Genomic DNA, 21,618 nt, shown 5'->3' on the forward strand with positions numbered 1-21,618 from the left:
TGGTAGTGTACAGATACACGTTGCTGCTGGTCATGCAGCCAACACGGGCTTAGATTCCGACAGTTTTGTCATAAATGTGTCAAACCCAAAGGAGCTATGACATTTTTCTGGCATGTTTTGATCCCAAGCACTTAAAGGTATACATAATGTGCATGCGACAAAAATATCTTACAGATGCGGCAGGCTGTAAATCCAATGCATTCCGTTGCGATACATTTAAGCGGCTTGATGAAATTGTACAAGTATTTTGGCTGGCCTTCAACAGCATTTACGTTCAACTCTGCGGCTCAATGCCAGTGAACGCATCACTGCGGCGATAAAGGCCGTCTGCCAGTTTTGGAAGACGTGGCCACTTCATTCTGCAGTGCGGCCCATTCCCAACCTGCACGTGGTAGGGGGTGCTAAAACCTCATCCGTCACCACACAGTAAGCAACCACCCGTAGGCGTCAGACTTTAGACATAATAAGTGCTCTTCAGGAGGCAAATGGCGAGACCTGTGCGTGAACCCGAAGATTTGTTAAACATACAGATGGGAGAAACAGTTGTCTGGTTAAGAGGTTAAGTAAAGTTTAACAGGCGAGACACATTTAACGTCTTGGACTTTTCGCTCTTGGACCTATAGATTTGAATTCCTCATTAGTTTCTTCATCACTTTACTATCTTGGGCGTTTGTTTTTATTCAGTTTTTACCACAAATGTTTTCATTGTATTCATTCATTTTTTTGCATGCTAAGCAAATGACTGATGATTTTTTTTTTTTCCAATTATTCCTATCCCGGTCATTATTCTGGCCAAAGAGAAAAAATGTACGAAAATCTTCGGCCACCTCGCAATGAGGTTTTTCGACTGAAAAATGACATCACAGTTGGTCAGGACTCAGGTAGCGACCTGTCATGGCTCAGCTTTCCATCGTCACATGGCCAAACCTGACTTCCCCTTTAAATAGACAAACCATAATTTTTTTTTAGAAAGACAAAGGCATGTCTACATGTATACTCGAAGCATATTATTAAAAATAAAAACTGAGTAGGTGCGTGATAGCCTCATGTAAAAAATAAAATGTAAAAAATACCAGGAAAATAAAATTCCAGTTTATATACAGGAATAGCAAATTATAGGTTACTTTATGACAAAAGTGAGATCATGTAAATATGATACTGCACACATTAAAATGATTAAACAATAATAATAACTGTAAGAATAATAACAGTAATCATATTTTAATTGCTATTCACTTACCGGTAATTTATATTTAAAATACATCTAATTTTTTTTTTTTTTGAGTGCTGTTTTATCATTTTATTTTGATGAAGAGACTAAATAATACAAAAGCTTGCATACTGTATGGTTTGTAATATTGTAACTTTGCTAACTCAACACATTTAAAGATGCCGGGTAAACATTTTTAAAATGTCAAATTTCTCATTATTTTAAGAGCATAATGTGCAATGATGACGGCTTTGGTGTGTGCGTGTCTGGGTGTGTGTGTGGGTGTGTGGCCCTGCTCAACCAACCCTGCAAGACTAGATTTACTGCACCTGCCTGCCAGGATAACCTTTGACCCCGGGGCTTCCGTCTGCTCCCCGTTTGCCCTTTGGAGGGAAGAAATGAAACAGAGATCAGCACTGAAGACGCACAAGGAAGGAGGTAGAAGTTAGGAAGGACGTATCCTCTTATTTAATGCACATGCGTTTTGAGTTGGACGCACGCTTGTTGGAGTAATGGGACGGAAAAAGTCTTATAATAATAAAACAATTACAGCGGTCGTGAATAAATAGGCAAGTAGCATCATGAAAACCGTATTGTTAAGTTAAGCGAGTGTCGCTTAAGGCCGTGTCATACTTGAAACGCTCAGTGAAGAGCTACTGCACTATAATTGTACATTTGTATGTAATCACCGCACATAAAACAACAAGCGCTGGTGTAATGCTTCTGTTTATCGCAATTTAAAGACATACACTCACCTGACACTTCATGAGGTACACAACAAGACCCGTTTCAAATATTCTGCCATGACAAAAATAATAATGCTCCTTTTTGTATATGTGATGCTTTCTTCACATCTTCTTGCTTCAGAAATGATATTAACTATCATATATGCTTTGTTCATATTTAATTGTTTGTGATGACATCCTTTTCAATACACATTGGAATTAGCATGCCCATAGATATGGACCCTGACACATTCAAACATGCTACACACACAGACAGACAGTACAATAGTTGATCTTTTCGATGCGACATCATGTGAAATTCATCCGTGCTTCGTACAGATTGTTTGCGATAAACACATACGCAATAAAAGTTCAAAGTTGGCTTATTCCCCACAACAAATCCACCCACTGGGATTCTTGTTGAATGTACTGCAAGAATACGTCACAGGCCGTTTGCACCGTCTACTAAATTCTAAACACTTTCTTATTAAATGACCACATGTGGAGCAAGAACAGAATTTATATCCAATAAAAAGAGCAAAATGCTAATCTATTGTTAAAACAAAAGAAAACAAAAACACTGCATGCATTTTTGTCACGACTAACAGTAGGTAGCCCCGTTCATTGTTAAGGAAAACCTCCATAAAAGATTACGATAGCTAGCCACTAGAGTCGAAAAAAGCTATTTAAAACGTATTACACAAACACGCTAACACCTAATTAAAGATTTTAGTGCTGCTTGGGGAGGGCCATGATTTCATTTTGGTCAAGATTTTTTTTTGGGAATGTATTATGAGGAAAAGAATGACTTAAAAGCAGAATTGCTCCCATTTGTTATGGCTGGTGTACTCTTGAATGGGATTTTAAGTAATGCACAATTTTGGCACTAAATTGGAGAAGTAGCATATAAACTCCAAAACCTATAGCAGGCATGCAATGAATATAAAGGCATCAGCATGTTGGTCATATGCGCATCCGAAGCTGGATGAGACAGGAAGTTAATTAGCAGAGAAAGTGCACAAGATGTGGGAGTGTGGGAGTGCAGCAAATAGCCTCCGGTGTCCAAAGCGTTTAGCCCACTTGTGTGCTTGCCAGCAGTGTCTCTCTTTCCCGCCAAGATTCCTGAACAACTGATAGCTGATGTTTCTAGGTTAATATCCCCGCTCGCATCCTGTTTTGTATCTATAAATAAGAGACATCCAGGGAACCTGTGCTGCATAGCCTTCTTTATGGAAAAAATGTGTGAAGCTCACCAAAGCTACATCAGGCCTAATTGAATCATTTTCCTCATTATCGGATGTCTCTATAAATTATCCAGAATAATTATCTTGTGGTGCGGGATTGTGTGAAAAGTGTTTATTTTTTTCCCCCCTCTCTGCATGATAATTGTTGTTTCTGGCATTTCAAAAATGTTTACACAAAAATGATCTTGTCCGTGTTACGCTGGTGCCACTTTGTGTGCTGCTTTGCACCTAGACACGATATTTAATGTTAATGGCGCAAAACCGATACAGTTGCATATGCTCCTCCCACAACGCACAAAATGAACTACTCTGCAATTTAGCGCGATTGACAGATGCAGTCCCGGTTGCACCTGCTTAGTAGATCAGCTTCTGCATCTCTTCGCACGCGTAGTCACGTTTGTGCCCGGCTTTCGTACAATTCAGTAAATCAGGCCTCGTGAAAGCAGTAAGCACGCGCTCATTATTTTTCTTTCGTTATGTGTGGGGTCTCTCACGTTTTGAAAATCAGTATGTGTATACCCCGCTTGGGGAAAAAAAAGAAATACTCACAGGTTCCCCAGGCAGACCAGCAGGACCAGGATGACCTCTTTGCCCCTGTTGACCAAAAAAAAAAAAAACAGTCAGTTACAATTTAGTGAGAAATTGAGTCCAATGGTATGTAAGTGACCTATGCTGTTTGGAATTTCCCAATGTTGCTATTTCCTGATAAAATGAGCAGAGCACTGACAATAAAATATGCACTGATATGACTTTAAACCTTGGCTCAGTCGGCCGTCTGCTAAACCCAATAGGGTTCTTACATTGTTACGGATGAGTCATTCCCATCAATTTGATACCAGAAACATGGTAAATCGTAGAACACCGATGTTGTTCCGAGTGAATTTTATTTTCATCATTATCTGGCTATTCTTTACCCCTTCAAACCATTCCAACATTTCCACATTCAAACGTTTCCCAGGTTTCCTAGAATGAGACGTTTAACAAAAGAGCTCCCTGTCTTTCCTGTTCCAAATTCAAACTGTGCAAATTCCTAAATTGAGACTTTTACACTCCTTCCACATTTCTTGACCAAACCATTCAAACTTCAAAATATTCACTCAAGACATCATGAGAACTATTTATCACATAACTGGATCACAAAACCATGGTCAAAAGGGAGAAGTGGATTGCCCCAAAGATAAGAATTTTTTTGATGTGCTGTCACCTCTGTGACATTTAACTTTAAAATCAAAATCGGTTACTGATGGTTGGCCATTGATGAAACTCATAGCATAACTCCGCACGCCACAGTTCTTTTGGGTTCCACCAGCCACTCGCCCAAGTCTTGCGGGCTAGGTTCTCCGTCACATCACACTTTAGAGTGTTTATTTATTCATTTGTTTTATTATTATTATTTTGTTTTGTTTGAAGAGAGGTGTGATCGTCCACATCTTTGAACTTCCCGTAGCTGATGCCATGTTCTGAATCTGCAGTACCGCACTCCATTTTGCTAACATTTTCTTCAAGACACAATTAATCTACAGTCTGTTCTGCACAATTGACCTAATTCCTAACACTTAATTAATCACTAAAGCGATTATAATGCTTGTCTTAAGTTGCCATCTTGACACCCGGTGATGCAACGAACCGATTAGGGAGTATCTAAACCCTTCACACGCTTTATTCTAATCCACAATCAAGGCTTTGACAGTCAAAGGCGTGATGTATTTTGCAACATGCTCAGAATTAGAAATACGTGGCCCAAAAATCATGGAAAGAATGAGTCTTCTGAGGGAGACAAATAACCGCGATCAAGATTAGTCAGCAGACTACACGTACAATAAGAAGGTTTTGAAATAGGGCCTTGTTTGTCCTTTCAAAAGAGTCTTCAGACCACACAACAAGGCCACAACAAGTAACACGGTTTGTTCGGCAGACCCCAAAAAGTTCTTTCCATGCCTTTTTTTTTTTTCCTTCACACGAATGTATTCTCCTCTTGTTGAAGCTCCGACGTCCCATTTCACAGGGAAAGCGTACTCAGCAACTAACATTTGTGAGTGTGTTATTCCACCACAAAGAAAGACATCTTAAGAGCTTCTTTTCCAGTGGCCCACCATACTCATAGCTGGCAAGAGAAGGAAAAATCACAGCAGCCTAGCGCTGCGAATACTCGACTCAAGTGTCACTTTACAGCGCTGACTGTCTCCCAGGCAACCTTCACATTCTCTGGAGAGACTGAGGGGCTTTCTCTGGCACTGTGACAGCCAGTCGGCCTAAGAGATCAAAAAAATGTCATCGGCATAAATATGTCAGAGAAACTGTGATAGGTCGCAGAGCGTAACCCCTGCCAAATGATGGAATTCTAGTGTCATTTGTGTTGCGTTTTAGGGATTTCCCTGTTCAAAGTTACACAAATTCACATTGTATGTGATTGTGATGACACGTACAGTAATGCAATCCAGTACACAAACACATTTGTGTTCCGTACGTAAGGAAACACAATACATTGTTGACATTTTATGTTATCAGCAAAACTAATCCCAGAATAGACAGCAACAACTTTTCATTTTCATGAACAATATATATAGGAGAAAACATTATAAAATTGTTAAAAAGATTGTATGAAGGAATCAGCTGGCTGTGTGCTGTTCTGTAAATGTTAAGCATACTCTGACTGTTGTAAATGCCACTGAGGGCAAAACATGAGCAAGAGCTATTGCTGAGAGTTGCTGGTCTGTTCATTAGTCCCTTAATTTAGTCAAATTAAATAAAACTATTATTATTGAGATTGGGCACAGTGGTTGACTGGTTGTGAGTGCGGTTGTTTGTTTGTCTCTGTGTGCCCAGCGATTGGCTGGCAACTAATTCAGGGTCTAGTCTATGGCCTCTATTATTGTGATGTTCACAAATGAACATACTGTAAGTGTATAAAAAATAAATGGATGGGCTTATAGCATTTAATTTATCCGAGTGGAGACTGAACCATATGAGGTGATGGAATTTTTGCAACATTTGAATCAAAAGTGCTGAGTAAAGTTGTTTTTTTCTTTTCTGGCTCCCGGGGTAGGAATATGACCCAGATGATTTGTAAATGGAATTAGTTGAGCGCAGCTGTGCGCGATGAGGTGTCTGATGGCCTCGAGTTGAGCCAAGGTGATCGCATCTCTTTAATTCACTGGATGCAAACGTGAATTTTAATTTGCTATTTGCAGTTGCAGCATTAATGCGCGTGACAAGGTTTAACCCAGATGTGTATGGACTTGAGCCAGACTGTCAGACAACGCCCAGCAAGAGAGATTACCATAAACGATCAGGAAGTAGAGCAGTGTTTTCCCATGACTACATGTTGTATGATTCATGAGGAAAAAAATATATTTCTATTTTTTTTTGGGGGGGCGGATTTCATAATCTGCATTATTTGATTGCATAACACATTTAGAGATACACTTCTATGATTCATGTCATGCGAGAGATTGCTTTTCCCGCAGACTCCCTAACCTTACTGCGACCTTTTAGAGTATTGATAAGGAATCTTTATCCCCGTGGAAAGCACACACACATTAAAAAAAAAGGGAATATTTTTCCTTGTCCCGCTTTCTTGCAACTCAACTCTAATTTAATCAGTCATGAAACTGTGCACGTAATAGCACATCAAAGCAATGATAATACAGCTTCCCCATTTGCTGGAGATCTCAGGAGATACTCTTTCTCCACAAGTAAGTCAATTTAGGGTGGGTTCCTCCTAGGAAAGCCGATACCGCCAGATGAATGTCAACAATTTTGGCATTCACAGTCCCAATATGGTTTTCTTGCTGTTTCGAAGAATCAACATAAAAAAAACATCTGTGAAGAGTTTTAAATTCACATTATTTCGAGGCGACGGTAATAATATTCCACCTGGAGCCAAAGGGGGATCAACTGGATTCTTGGGGGTTTAAGGCAAAGGACACATTCATTTCTTGGTGTTGACCACCATTGGTTCCAGAGGTAATTTAGCAAGCTAAATGAGCCCCTCTTATGTGATTTGGCAGTGCGTATGTAGAGTGCCTTTTATCTAGATGGTTATATAGTAGTTAGAGTGAAATTGACCAATTTCGGGGGAGCAGCAGGGAAAGGCTTCAGCTCAGTCACAACCCTAATGAGGAGAAGCGCTATGGAAAATAAATTGGTCGGATGGATGATGCATACGATATGCAGTGTGTGCAAATAATCGTTGCTACAGTTGAGCCCAAATGTATTGTGCCCTGCCTATTTATTTTCATTAAAATAGATTTTTTCCTGTTCAATGGTATTTTTTGAGGAGGGATGACAGAGAGGAAGTGGTAAAAGACGTGTTCGAGATGTTCATGGAAATGTTTGGAATGAAAATTATTCGTATTCCGAATGCAATCTTTTGCAGTCTTCTAAAGGATTAATTAGTTAGTTAGTTATTCAGCTAGTTAGTTAGTAGTCAAACATCCGGTTGGGTCACCTTGCATTGGAACCAAGTGAGGCAACAAATCACGATTCAAAAGATGAAGCTGTTTGATGTCCCCACTTTGCAACATGCGTTCATGCGGTAAGGTTGGTATCACGATCTGTGTTTTTGTTGACTTTGTTTTAATTTGATTTTGTTTAGTTTCATGTTTTGCCCTGTCTATTTTTTTTCATGCCATGTCTATTCGCTAGGTTTTGGTTTCCACCTGTGCTCGTCAGCGCTGTTCCTTGTGTCTGCCAGTCAGATTCCACAGGCCAATCAAGTCTTGTCCAGGTGTACCTTGTTGTCTTGTCAGTTTGCTTTTATTTAGTTCCCTAGTAACTTTCAGTCTTGGTTTGTTCACGCTGCCGTTGTTAAGACACGTTAATATGGTCATGCAATGTTTCCTTTTGTCGTGAGTTCCTCTGTACCTTGCTTATTTTGGGACGTTGCTGATTTCGTGTTTGGATTCTGTTACATAGCTCGTTTACTTGTTTGATAACAAAGAATATATGGCTTGTGAAATTATGTGTGTAGATGTGTTGTGCTTCTGTTTCTGTTCAAATACCAGTTGCTGATAGGGTCTTAACACCGTGATTAACCTTGTTATTCTTTAGCTCGTCTATGGCCTTCTTCATAGTATGTTAGCATTAAGCTAGCGAGGCATTCCTAAGGCAAAGTTGCTCTATGTTTATTGCAGTAATATATAATTATTGCCACAACAATGTTGATTTTAATCCTTGACAGTCAATTAAATGCTTATTGTATGTTACTGCAGCATGGCTCTATGCTTCTTACTGTCCGATGCATTTTGAGCAAAGAGGACTGCAAGTGTGCAAGTTCCTCAAAGCAGGTGTCGGTGTTTACAAATTCCATTTCTATCCATTTGGGAAACCTGTGGGAAAGGTTAGCATTGGAAATCACTTGGGTTGTGTGACTCCAGAAAGCAGAATACCAGGGTTTGGGGAAGAGGCCAAGGCTAAAATGCAAAGCACAAGGTCTTGAGCAGAAGAGTTCACTGCTCCTCAACTTCACTGTGACAGGTTGACACATAGTAAAGAATCACACGCATGAGCAAAAAGCGTGCAGGATGGCACTAAAAATGGACCGGGAACTTCTTTTGAGAGAGCATATGCTAATGTCACCGAGTCAAATGGAGCGTCTATAACACGAGCTTCACTCCGTGAGCTTGGAATCTGACTTGCAGATGTACAGCGAATCCAGAGCACAGGTGTGCTGCTGGATGCCTGCGTTTCGTTCCAAGAAACAGACAGACTAACATCCATTTTTGGCCCTGAAATAGTCATTCCAGATCAGGGCAGGGAGGGGGAAGAGGCGGAGAACGGAGAAGACTTGATATTCAGATGTCTGCTCAACAGACACAATATTGCACATATGGGCCTGTAACATGTTACAGATGCCTTCCCTGCTAGACTTAACTGCATGCACAAACAAACACATTGTGAGATGAAACAGATGCGTCCTACCTTTCGCCCATGTTGCCCAGGCGGCCCAGCATGACCATTGACACCAGGCTCTCCCTGCAAGAACAAAGTGTGTCACACACTAGTATCAATTATATAAGTTGCTTTTTGCAGAGGATAAAGAATGTATGCCTCGCCTCCTGCCCAAAGTAAACTGAGAAAGGCTCTAACCCACCAACCTTTGTTGTTTGCTTCAAACCCTTTGTTAGGGTAGGATATTAGAAAAATGTATTATCAAAAACAAAATATATTAAGAGGGGGTATTTTGCTCGTATGTCCGTATTTTGTCCATATTTAAGATTACGTTTTTGCCATTCATCTGGTGAGGAAGTGTGTAGTCCCATGTGGCCCCCAGTATCACTCAATTGTGGCCCCCCTCCAAGATTTCAGTTGCCCATCCCTGCTCTCTGTAGGATATCTTGGACAATCACTTTCGAAGGCGCTACATACTTTTTGTCCTTCCAGGGCTTGACCAAGAGACAGACCAGGATCACCCTTTTCTCCCTGGAAGAGAAAAATGGAGTCATTTTATACATTGCACTGCACTTTCTCTACATCGCCAAAGCACTCACTCATTCCCAAGGCCCAGAGACACTTTGTTTGCATTCACACTATCAGCAAGTAATGAGATCATCCTTCTTGTTGGTGTATTTACACGAGCATGCGGGCCATTTATGCCCTCCAGGAACTTGGTTTACACCAAGCCGGCAAGGAGTGACTGCGGAACATTCTTCTCCCTTTTCGGGCAGTTGGACTACTCGGTGCATTCTGGGTCAGCGTGTGGTGTCTAATCGCACCAGCGAGAAAACAGCTTGCACATTTCAATTGCAAGAGATCTATGGGGGAAAAACTGACATCACTGGCTTGTCTGGGGGAAAGAAATGTGCATTTTGCAAAGTCTTTTTTATAGGGGTACATGTGGCGTCTTCAACCCAAGCAGTCCAATCAAAGGTGGAACAAGTTGACACCAACACCGTATCGCTTCCTTTACACGTCCGTATCAGCCAAGACTTGGCCATGAAACGTCTGTGGGAATTTTCTCCCGCCTGATTGCTTAACAGTGCGAGAGCTGATCTCAAGCCAAGAGAAACAACGTACTGTACATACATCATAGAGTGTTTTTTTTTTTTTTATTTCCACTGGATCATGTAAAGATTTCAGCGCAAAATGTGGTGACGCTCACTGCAATTTTACCCTCCAGGCATTATTTTTCTTAATTTTCTTCTCCGTGTCAAATGTAATGGTAAGACAGTTCACAGTAGTGAGTGACTGAACATCGTCTTGTCGCAATTTATCATCATTACGTCCAGATCAGATAACATATGCAAAACAAACCGCAGCTAGCTCACAATCTACTTTTTGGCTGCGGAGGGGTTTGACTGCTCTCTGAGTTATGGAGTGATGGCACGCGTTGATGACCACGGTGGCATATGCGGTGGAAAACCAGCGCATTTTAATCGCTTTACCTGACATAGAAACACCTCTCACTCCAGGAAAATATAACATACACGATTCCCCCGGGACATCAGCCTGACATATTATTCTTAGAAATCTGCTCTCTCAACAAATCAAAGCTGCAACACATGCTGATGTCAAGCAATTGTAAATTAGCCTGGGCGCGCTTGAGACAGCTCGTTTCACCCGAAAGTAAACAAGGCATTTTAGCTCATTCACTGCCATTGACGAATTTACTTGTTTTTCAGTCCAGCCATTCAATCCTAGGAACTCATTTATATATTTTTTAAAAAATTGTCAAAAAGTTAGGGTAAAAGATGATCTGAAAATGTCTGGCATTGAATGAATTAAGAGGCAAGAATAATTCCTCAGTGCGCAGGATTTGACCCAGAAAGAGTAAGTGACCTCACCAAGTACCGTAAAGAATACACGTGATCTTACAATTACCCAAACAGTAGCATTATTCTATTGTGAGGTGTAATTTTTTGCTCACATATGCAAAGATCATGACATGAATGCTGAAAGGCTTTGCTTCACAATTTAAACCCGATTTTATCATGTGGCGTTTATAAATATTCAGTAGGGATGGATACGCTTCATTGAGTTTCTGGGGGGTTTTTTTCTATCATTTTGGTGATGATGTACTGTAATTGTTTAGCTGCCTAAGCGGGCAGATATAGCAATTGAAAAGGGAAGTCATCAGCCAGTGAAATGTGGTTTGGGACCATTTTGAACCCAAAAATCATGATTTCGTTCTGCATAAGACTGAATGGTAGTGATTAGAGTGAGGTTCTCCAGGGTGGACGGTTGATTCTTCTGCAATTTGGGCGGGAGTGTGTTCTAATGTTGGACTGATTATCACCAGGCTGCCTTCACATGATGATTGTTCACATGATGATCCTTAAGACAGTTACCGAAGTATCTTAGTTGCTGTCCATGTATATTTCACTTCCCATGTCAGTTTCCAGCTTTTTTCTTGAGTTTAAACAAGAAATCTTCGACATGAAAACAAATTGAATTGTGTGCTATCCAACGTTTGATTGAAATATGAACAATTAATCAACAAATGATTTTCCAGTTCATTGCTAAATGATTCCTTGCTCCATGTGTTGATATTGATACTGATTTTACTGTTCAGTTATGGGGAAAGTGGAGTCTATTCCATCTTACTGGAATGGTCCATTCCCACTCAGGGCAATGGGGAGAAAATTGAGCCATATGAACCACAATACTAAAAATGTACTTTTGTTTGGCTTTTGTTATAAAGAACATGTAAGACATTCAAATGTTGACTTCTCAGTGCCATACCTTCAATCCAGGTGGTCCGTGTCGACCAGGGTTTCCATGTGGGCCAATAGGACCCTGAAACCAGATACATGATTAGGAAAGAAACTTTCAGAATGGTTTTCTGAGTCCCCCTGCCCCCCAAACCCCATCAGTACGGTAAAAATTTTATAGTGACCTTTTATTGTGGGCAGCCTGTATTCCGTGTATAAGGGCAGAACGATTTAAAAAAAATAATGTAATTGCGATTTTTTTCTCTCAATCCTGCGATTGCGATTTAATATGCGATTGTTTTTTTAAGGTCCTCTTCCCATGTATTTGTTAAAAACACAAACAATCAATTAATCTGTATAACAATAACCCGTCGTTGAACCGTTTCGCACTCCATATATCTAAACTCGTATTTTGTGGAGATGGATACTCCTACAATATATGCATATATTTTACACGACAAGAGAGAATGTTTCAACAACGGTGGTTGACATTTTTTACAATTGTATTACAATGGCTAACGTTACATAATACATTGCCTGTACACTTGATAAAAGCTTTATGATCGAGACTATTAGTGTCTCCATTATTACCTATAGGGAAAATGTTTAGAATAAATCAGAGGTCACCCAGTATCCCAAAATGGCCCTTAAAGTTCCACTACAGGACTGCAAACTCATGGCCATATATATTCTTCCCTTTCCAGCGGCTGTCTGAGGTCCGGGGCACGGCCCCTGGGTCCCACTGTTTGTGTATGGGTGCTCTGCGAGCCCTCATGAGTCTCCTGCATGTCTCTCCTGCCTCCGCACGTAACATAGGTTATTTTCCTTTCTCCTGCACTTTTCCACTGGTAAACGGGGTCCCATGATGTGAAGGCCACTCATCCATCACATCATATCGCCCCCGCCTCCGGTGGCTTTGCGCCACAAACTGTAGGCATGTGATATAAAACCTGCCCGGTTGTAATTCTTTGAGCAAATCCACGCCAAATGTTTTAACAAAAGCAAGTCAGACCAGGTGGGCAGAAGTAAAAATACATTTTACCGTTGATGGGATCATAAATTCATGCAAACTACAAAGAGGGGCCACTTGGAAAAATAAAGCAGCATAAGGGATCCTAGTGTTCAAGAAAGTGCTGAGAACGCAAAATCTATAGCATTAAAACATATTCAAAAGCCCGAACAGGAAGCCACTGTATCTTCTGCCCGTTCTTTTACTTATTCAGGCCCGCACCGGAGGTGAAAGAAAGGGATCAGATTCCACCTGGGTGATCCTTTCCACATCTCTGTTTTTTATCTGACTTCACTTGTCAGCTTGTGGGGGAGAAGTCAAAGAAGTCAAAAGAACCTCCTGCCTCCCCCCTCCCTAACAAAAAAAAAAAAAAAAAAAGCCCCGGACCTTTCTTCCCCCTTGCAGGCGCTAGACATATGGAGACACTTAACAGAAGCTCATCCACAGATTTCCTTCTTCTTTCAGTGAATTCCCCCTTTTTTATGCTCCAAATTAAAACGTATGGAAGTCATTATTGGCAGATAAGCAAATTGTGCAGCAGCCTCCTCTGATGACCAAAATGCCAAGCTTGCAATGGGGACGTTAAACACACATGCCTAGAGTTAAACACACACACAAACACCTGACACCTTTAGACGGCGGGCACCTGCAAGTCGAAACTGTGAGAGCATTTACTACGTATGCCGATGACTTTTACAGGAGGCACTACTGTTTTTATGGACCATTAGTGCACAACAGACCCACTAACCTTGAGTGTGCTTTTACTCTGATTCTAATTTATGTAAAATGTAAAAGCAGTTATTTCCACAGACCTGCGCTGCTAATTTGGTGGTAACTGCTTCATATTGAACTATTTACTTCTGGCACTTAAACACTGTATAATTTACAACATGCAAAACATTTTCCATCATCAATCATTGCCTTTCCGTAGAGAAAATAATTCAAGCCCCATCGTAAATGTTTTTCCATTAGTTTGTATTGAACCAACAAATAAGGGCAATAAAAAATGTTCCAGACTAGCTAGTTCTACTACAAGCGTAAATAATTGTATTTGGATATGTTTGGAAATGAAAAGTGGCATTTTCAAGTTGTTTTATTTTTGGCTATTGATAGTTTATACAGTTTGCAAATGTAATTTACCAAGTGTCACAGGATAAAACATGAATATTGACATTCCTTCAATCTTCGTTGATTTTATTTGTAGCTCTTTTCTTCGTTAGGGCAAGGCAAGAAAACTATATTTACATTTCGTACACCAGGCAACTCAGTGTGCTTCACACAACCAAAAGCACATCTAAAAGCATTCACAAAAAGAACGATTGAAGTCATTCACAGAGCAAAGAGAACAAAAGGAGCTCATTAAAATGACTAAAAGAACATATATTGACAAGATTTAGTGGGTGGTGACGTGGAGCCAAACCTAGTTGACTTTGTGCAAGAGGGGTGCATTTCTTCAATACAAGATTCAATACGTTTCTGCTCGTTCGTGAAAACGGTCAGTAATACTCGCAGCGTCAGTGGCCTACATTTGGATTTCCGGTGCTGACTGATGAATGAACTTCAGAGTGGTTGGTGTGCAAGTGCAAAAACCCGCTGATCTCCAGACGGGGTCTTTAAATGCTTTAATATGATGGGGACAAAGACTTCTTTCTTTGCTGTTGAAAGGAATTGGGCTGCAACAGCCCAGCTCTACTGAGGTCCCACCACAGGACGCAGTCTCATGGGCAGGTGGAGTTCATAAACTCCCCCCCCCACCCACCACCCCCTTCATCCCCACCCAGTACCACAAATAGGACTCAAAAGTCATGCAGCAGCTCGGCAAAAGACCACCGCAAAATTTGTTTTCGAGTAAAAGGATGTCCGATTTTGTTGTTTGCCCATCAGTTTGTTAGTTAGCAGGCTGTAAACAGCCAGCTGCTGCCATTTTGGATTCTGGATGCCATGTGTGGTTCCGCCGACAACATAGTGACTCAAACCACAACAATACATTTATTGTATCAACACTGCTCTAAAATTCCACGCCGAAACACAATGTTCTTCCTTGACCGTCTTGACCTTGACATAGGAAATCCCTCAGCATGACCAGACATCACAGGGACTGCATCCACACACCAGACTTGAATAAGTTCTTCCTTAGCCCACATGCCAACCATGCACAAAAAGTCACTTTGCTTGTCCAAACATCACAGGAAGTGCATACAAGAAAATGGAGCCCTTAGATCAGCCTGTCACATTTCTGCTTTGATTTTGAGAATGATTCCGAATGCGGTCTTCAGTAGGTTAATGATTTTGTCCATTAACAAATGACACTATGTAATAAAAATAATTTCTAGTGGAAGATTTCATTCCTTAATACCTGTGATGTGTGATTGAAATGTTCTCTTGACTCACCCGTGGACCCCGCTTCCCTGGCTTTCCTGGCAATCCTGGAAGTCCTTGAAATCCCTGGAAAGAATGATGTCAGATTAGTTACATTTCATCTTTATGGGTCTATCAATGTACATGTAAAATGATGTAACAACAGGTGTATTCATGTCGGATTTTTAATGAATGTCACATATGACATTAACAGTTATTTAAATGCTATTAAGATCCAGATGGTAAAACTGTGGGAGAGTGAAATACTGGCAGGGCAGAAAATGTCTTATTAAGGGTGCAAGTGACCCTTACCACAGCCTGTATTCCTCAAGCTAGTAAACTCACTTGTGACATATAGAACAGGCAAGGCAACACGCTTTAATGAAGGCCATTGGCCAGCTTTGAAACAATTTCATACATGGATTAGCAAGGCTTGGAAAGGTCAAAACTAATGAGGGATCTGAGGAACATGAGCTCGCTTGAGAAGTTAGCAGTGTTGGTTAGTTTCCCCATGGCCCCAGCAACAACAAGAACATGCTTGTTCTCAGGAGAATATTGTACAAAGTCGTACAAAATGCAAAACACTTAGCACAAAAACCAGAAACGGGAATAGTATCAGCTTAACGATAACCACCCGCTATGAAATGAGTGAACAGTTTACGGCTTAATTTTTCCATCAAATCAAATCATTTTTCAAGTTTCACTACAATTGGCAAAAAAAAACAAAAAAAAACTTGTGAAAATGCTTAAATACGCATTCCTAACCAAAGATGGTGATGTCACTTTTTAAGGGAAACACTATCCATAGCAACTGCTAGCTAAATTCCCACTATATGTGAGTTGTGATTGAAGACTTTGGTAAATGAAAATTGAATTCCTATCCCAACTGACTTGGGCAAGAGGTGGCTACATCCTGGACTAGGTAGACCCAGAGCAAAGACGTGTAGACACGGGGAAGAGCATGTTAACTGGAAAGGCCAGAGCCGATATTTGACTGCAGAACCTCAGAACTGTGAAGCAGACATGCTAACCACTTGGTGCTGCTGTTGTAATTATAGTTAGAAAATCAAAGTCAGCTATCATCAATGAGTTTCTTAGTTTTAGTCACACACAATGTGACTTGGTGGGTTTGAATTTCCCCTGTTGGGATCAATCAAGGATGATCTTATCTTGGCCTGACTGTAATTATAGACTATAGAATATTACAAAACAAAAATGAATCACGACATAGCTGTGCTACTTCAGCTAGACCGCTGAAAAAAGTTGTAGGATTTGTGGAAAAGTTGAAACTCAGTCTTGACATAACACATTTAAATTATTTTGTTTTTGTTAAATTTACAATCTGTGAAATAGATACCATGTCAAGGGCTTCATGAGACAAATTGTACAGTTGCCATGGAAGTCTGTGTAAATTACGTAAATGCAGATGTCAGCGAGTTACACAGTCATGCGAAGATGACCTTCACCACCCAAGTGATTGGCAGTAATTTTTGCTCTCATTGAAATAGTCTGAGTGGCTCGTAGAGCTGCGGTTTCCTTCACCACCACAGCAGGAAAGATTTATTTCAAACTTTTTTTTTTTATTGGGTCAAACATGTGCTAATGCACGGAAGGTCTCTTCAACAATGGAAAATGTGTGTAAGCATTTTGTGTTTAGCGGAGAGACAACGAACAAGACTGCAATGAGCTTATTAATGCCAGGGGGAAACATGCTGATGTAGCTAAATGCTAACGCAGCAAAGCTATGCGTAGAGCAAGGTTAGTATCAAAGAAGTTTAATCTTTCATCTCAACGTCATATGCTAAGTAGCATTGTTTAATATCAAACCTATGACTAATTAATGTCGATGTAGTTCAAAAGAAGGTGAGCACTTGAAGTTAAATCAGTGTTTTACGTCTATGCTAAAGCTAGCTAAAAATGAATAAAGGGCTGGAATGACGGTCGAGATTTAAACCCACACCAGTTACTTTTTGTTGTCAGAATGATAATAAGTCAGATAAATATCAGTTACAGTAAATAACTCAATGCTATAACCATGCCCATTTCATACTCCCCGTAAGCTATGCAAAGTAACAACTGTTTTTTATAATCTACTGCTACTTGATTGTCCTTACGTCAATTTTACCCAGCCTCCAGTCTCCTTATTGATTTTTGTGTTTTTATGGCAGTTTTTTATAATCAAAACCTTTTCTTGTCAGTTTGTGTTGTATTTTTTTTCCAGGCATTAGACATACAGTAGGCTATAATGAATGATTATACAGATAGCTTACAATCATTGTATGCACATTTCTATATGGAAAAAGGTTGACTGGTGGTTTGCACGTTTCTCTCACAATTTTTTGCAGTTCAAACCTTGCTTCTGTTTTGTTTTGTTTTTTTGTGGAGTTCGGTTGTGCTTAGGATCATGTGTGAGCTGGGGCCTATCCTAGGGTACACTCTGGACTGGGAGACTGGGCGACAAGGCACGCACATTCCCACAATGGGCAATTTTGAGTTTTCAGTAAACATAACTTGCATGTTTTTTGAATGGGGGAGGAAGTCAAATTACCCAGCGAAAACTTAAGCATGGGAAGAACATATAAACTCCATGCAGGAAGGCCAGAGCCGAGATTGAAACCCCAACCCTGAGAACTGTAAGACAGATGCGCTAACCACAAGTCATCGTGCTTGCCCTATAGTATGCCATTTCACTGATAATCAAACAAACACTTGACAATTTTATGTCAAATAGTTTTTGTTCCATGTTGACTGTAATAGAAGCATGTTTTTTTGTTCTAGATCGTTGATGCATCTTTACCATATATGTTGTGGCTATATGATGTGCAGGTTTTATTTTAGGTTTAGGTGAAGGATGAAGCAAAAGTTTGGTTCTTGATCTGAAAAAGGCAAAATGCTCAATGAGAGAAGAATAGTTTGACATAGCTGACCTTCAAGAAGCACAAATTGGTTTTATTCGATTGGTTAGTCCAAGAAAGCCTATTTTTTTTGTTTTTTTTTATCTGCGATAAAAAACGTATCAACACGCAAAGGTTCAAAGGCATTTGACAATTCTGGTATGTTGTGTATTGGGTGCTCCAATTATCCCAACACAGAGCACCTCACACATTAAGATTCTGCGGTTTCAGACACCATTATTGGGACAAATCCACTCTTAACACACCTCAGACCAAAAGTATAATCATATATGACAATCTCATAAGACATAAAACAGGAGGCGTTTGATGTCCTTGGTCAAGAAAGGGAAAAATCAGCATCTTTTGCGCTAAACCAGAGGGATAAAAAATTTAAGGACGAATCGACTTCAAAATAGTGCATATTTATTTCACCATTCAAATAATAGCTGCGGTATTTAAAAAAAAAAAAAGGAAACTTCTTGGTATTCCTAGAGTGTGCACCAACTGGCATGCCTAAAGCTATGCTCCCAGTGTTCTAAAAGGGGATGTCGTCCCCTCTAAATAGGTTGAATGCAAAATAGAAGGTATTTTTCAGTGTAACCGGTTAATTGTGGCTTCATTCTAATAATGGGCTTTCATCATGCAGTCAGTCAGAAGAATTTAACGCCTAAAATGGAGATTAGCTCTGTTTGACAAGTTTAGATATCATTTTAAAACAATAAACTGAAGCCAGGGAAAGCAGAAGTTCTAATTTGGACAGATCAACACAGAGCGGCCCAGGTTTACAAAACCTCAAACCCTAGAGACATGTTCGATATCCATGTCAGCAGGATTAAAGCCACAAGCTCAGTCTTGCTTACGAATGAGAAACAAAATCATATTATGGATCAGTCCACATGGATACAACAGACAAGAGTTATGAAATGGTATAATTAATCATTTGTAAAATAAACACTATGCTGACAGAACTGTACCAGGAACTCTCTCACACAGGTTTGAAAGAAGTGACTCATTGTCTACACACTCACCGGAGGCCCTGGTTCTCCCTTAAGTCCAGGTGGTCCTGCCAACAGTGAGACAAGAGTCGGTTCAAGGTCGAATGTTTGGAAGTCATCTATGGATGCAGGAGTGACAGGAATAACTGGCATGGCTTTGACATCCTGCACCGTGGTTACTTCGGGATCAGTTTTTTGGGGCGCAACGGTGGACGGTTGTTGAAGAAAGTAGGATCTTGAGGAAGATGCCTGTGTAGACTCGCTCGTGGTCTGAAGTTTGGTCTCCGTTGGTCTTGTAGAGGTTGGTACATCCCTGAATCCTTGCCCAACAAAGGAGTGGACCTTTCTTTGCTTTGTGTCGGCGCCTGTTTGCAAAGGTAATTCCTGTGTTGGCGGTGTCGGACTGGTCCAGAGAAATGAGGTTCCAGTGGGTTTCTCCAACCCTGGATGGTCCACTTGACTGACAGCAACGGCAGGTTCAGGAGTCCAATGCATAGATGTGTCATTCCTAATTAGCAAATGATCACCTGGAACAAAAACGAATCCCTCACCTAAGAAGGAAGTAGGCTTTGGGGTATTTGGGGATAACTCTGTCAATGCCAGAGTTGTTTTATGAGTTATGTTTGGATCTATAGAAATTAGAGGTAGCAGGGGTGCGAAGACAGGCCGATACGTGTCGGCCTCTCTGCAATGTTTCTTAATGTAATTACAATAGTGATGAGCTGCCTCTGCTGACGGATAGATGTCGAACTGGCAGATGGCGCCTTCAAACGGCACCGCATTGTGGTTTGTTTTCCCGAGTAGGAACGAGCCCTCCAGATCAAGCCTTTCCACTTTTTTGGCTTTAAAATCAGCATGAAGGCTTTTGTTCCCGCAAGATGTGTGCAAGGACACCCGGTGGCCTCGGACTTCCAAAGCCAGACTGTGCCACCGGCCATCATGAACATCATAGTCGAATGCGACAGAGTTCCTGTGGCCCGCATAAACAAGGACCTTGCCCGGTATGAACTGTACACCGAGCTGCACTCTCCCTCTCTTGGACACGACGGAGAAAAGAAAGGCACTGTTGATGCGGTGAACAGACAGACTGAGAATCATGGAGAGATTGGCGATGGTGTAGGAAGCTGGGATGACAGTGCGCAGAGGCACCTGGATGCGCGCCCTCGGGGTGAGAATAACACCAGACTTGAAGGGGATGACTCCATTTGGGATGGATGGAGCGCTCCAAGATGTCGACCCGCCTGCCCTTTGCCCAGAGAGACCCAGCTGCTGCAGAATATCGACATCTTCAAAACATACAGAGAGGAAAAGTCAGCGACCTCAGACCACAAACACCAAACCCAAAAATCACAAGGGGAGAACTTTTCTTTTTGCTGTTGTATGCACTGAATGCATGTCTGGAATTGTGCAACTCCAGAAAATATTTTGAATTTAGTTCAAATATTGACAACTTTATATATCCTCATGGGCTGTTCATGTGTATCTTCCCTATCCAGTTACTCAGTTCCACCACCAAAAACAGATGTCAGTAGATACTATAAACTGCACACTGCAAAAACCAAATTCTAATCAAGATTAAATAGGCTCAAGGCAAAATAGGCTTTTTCTTTGCCCGCCACAATATTTCTTCTTACCAGGCAGTTTTTGTGAAAGACAATTTCACTTGCTTCGAACAAGATTGTCTTTCAGAATCTTAATAAGGTATTATAACTTCTTTACCGTCCTCTACCGAGTTTCTACTGTGTTATGTGACGTTAATGATAGACCATGGGGCGTTCTAACTCCCGAAGTACAAATACGGGTTACGTCGCCTTCCGTAGGAATGGAACTCCCATCATAAACTGAGAACCCCCTTTATTTTCTACGGCCTTGTTGGCATTTGACTTCAAGCTTCCACTGTACAGTCATTTGTGCAGTGACATTCTTTCCTAAACATCAGTAAAAATAGCATGCTTTTCAGTTTCACAAATGTCATAAGCAAACAATTTCACAGGATTTCCTGTGCAGGGCTACAAATCAAATCCACTTGTAGTTTTTACATCAGTCACCATTAAAACCCACGCTGAAAATGCAGGCTGAACTGGTCCCCAGAGAGGACAGTGGTTATATTTTAGGAGATACATTAGTGTTTAAATAAAGGTGATATCCACAACAATAATGTCACAAAAATAATGCAGACAATTTTCTGAATTTAGTGCTGCTTGCATCTTATGAGAGGGAGACACGGGTAATTTTACCATATTTGGGCATTTTATTATGCTGCATACTGCTCACCAGCTTTGTAGAATTTGATCAAATTCGTATTTCATCATCTAGAAGCATCCTGTGTGTATAGAATATTGTGTTTAGCCCCAGTTGAATGATTCTCTAGTGAGTTTCATTGCCAACATCTCATTGTTCATTTGTAAGATTAAAGAAACATTTCAAGGCTTATTGATATATATATATATATATGTACTGGGGGAAATAGTGTTGCCAGCAAACTAATGTCTAATCAGCCAGGCATCATAATAAGAAAAACGGAAAATCTGT

General features: G+C 40.6%; 2 protein-coding genes across 4 annotated transcripts in view; one reads left to right on the plus strand and one right to left on the minus strand.

The window, feature by feature from the left end:
• The window catches only part of LOC147147230 (uncharacterized), a 53,091-nt gene that overhangs the window by 27,236 nt on the left and 4,237 nt on the right, over nucleotides 1–21,618 (minus strand). For both annotated transcript variants that reach the window (XM_086031991.1, XM_086031989.1), the window contains exons 3-9: nucleotides 19,120–20,372; nucleotides 15,231–15,284; nucleotides 11,862–11,915; nucleotides 9,549–9,602; nucleotides 9,102–9,155; nucleotides 3,729–3,773; nucleotides 1,540–1,593 (exon numbers count right to left, since the gene is read on the minus strand). In XM_086031991.1, coding sequence (XP_085888117.1) covers nucleotides 1,540–1,593; nucleotides 3,729–3,773; nucleotides 9,102–9,155; nucleotides 9,549–9,602; nucleotides 11,862–11,915; nucleotides 15,231–15,284; nucleotides 19,120–20,372 — 1,568 coding nt within the window. The remainder of the gene's footprint in view (nucleotides 1–1,539; nucleotides 1,594–3,728; nucleotides 3,774–9,101; nucleotides 9,156–9,548; nucleotides 9,603–11,861; nucleotides 11,916–15,230; nucleotides 15,285–19,119; nucleotides 20,373–21,618) is intronic.
• LOC147147231 (uncharacterized) overlaps nucleotides 1–21,618 on the plus strand; it is a 78,393-nt gene that overhangs the window by 9,938 nt on the left and 46,837 nt on the right. Inside the window, exon 1 of one of the 2 annotated variants that reach the window (XM_086032002.1) lies at nucleotides 16,781–16,955. The exons of the other annotated variant lie outside the window; for it this stretch is intronic. The gene's annotated coding sequence lies outside the window, so the exon portion shown is untranslated. Of the gene's footprint in view, nucleotides 1–16,780; nucleotides 16,956–21,618 lie in introns of those variants that run through there. 2 annotated transcript variants of the gene reach the window in all.

This window comes from Filicampus tigris, chromosome 5, assembly GCF_054856515.1.
Source record: "Filicampus tigris isolate MCC_2025a chromosome 5, RoL_Ftig_1.0, whole genome shotgun sequence".
NCBI lineage: Eukaryota > Metazoa > Chordata > Actinopteri > Syngnathiformes > Syngnathidae > Filicampus > Filicampus tigris.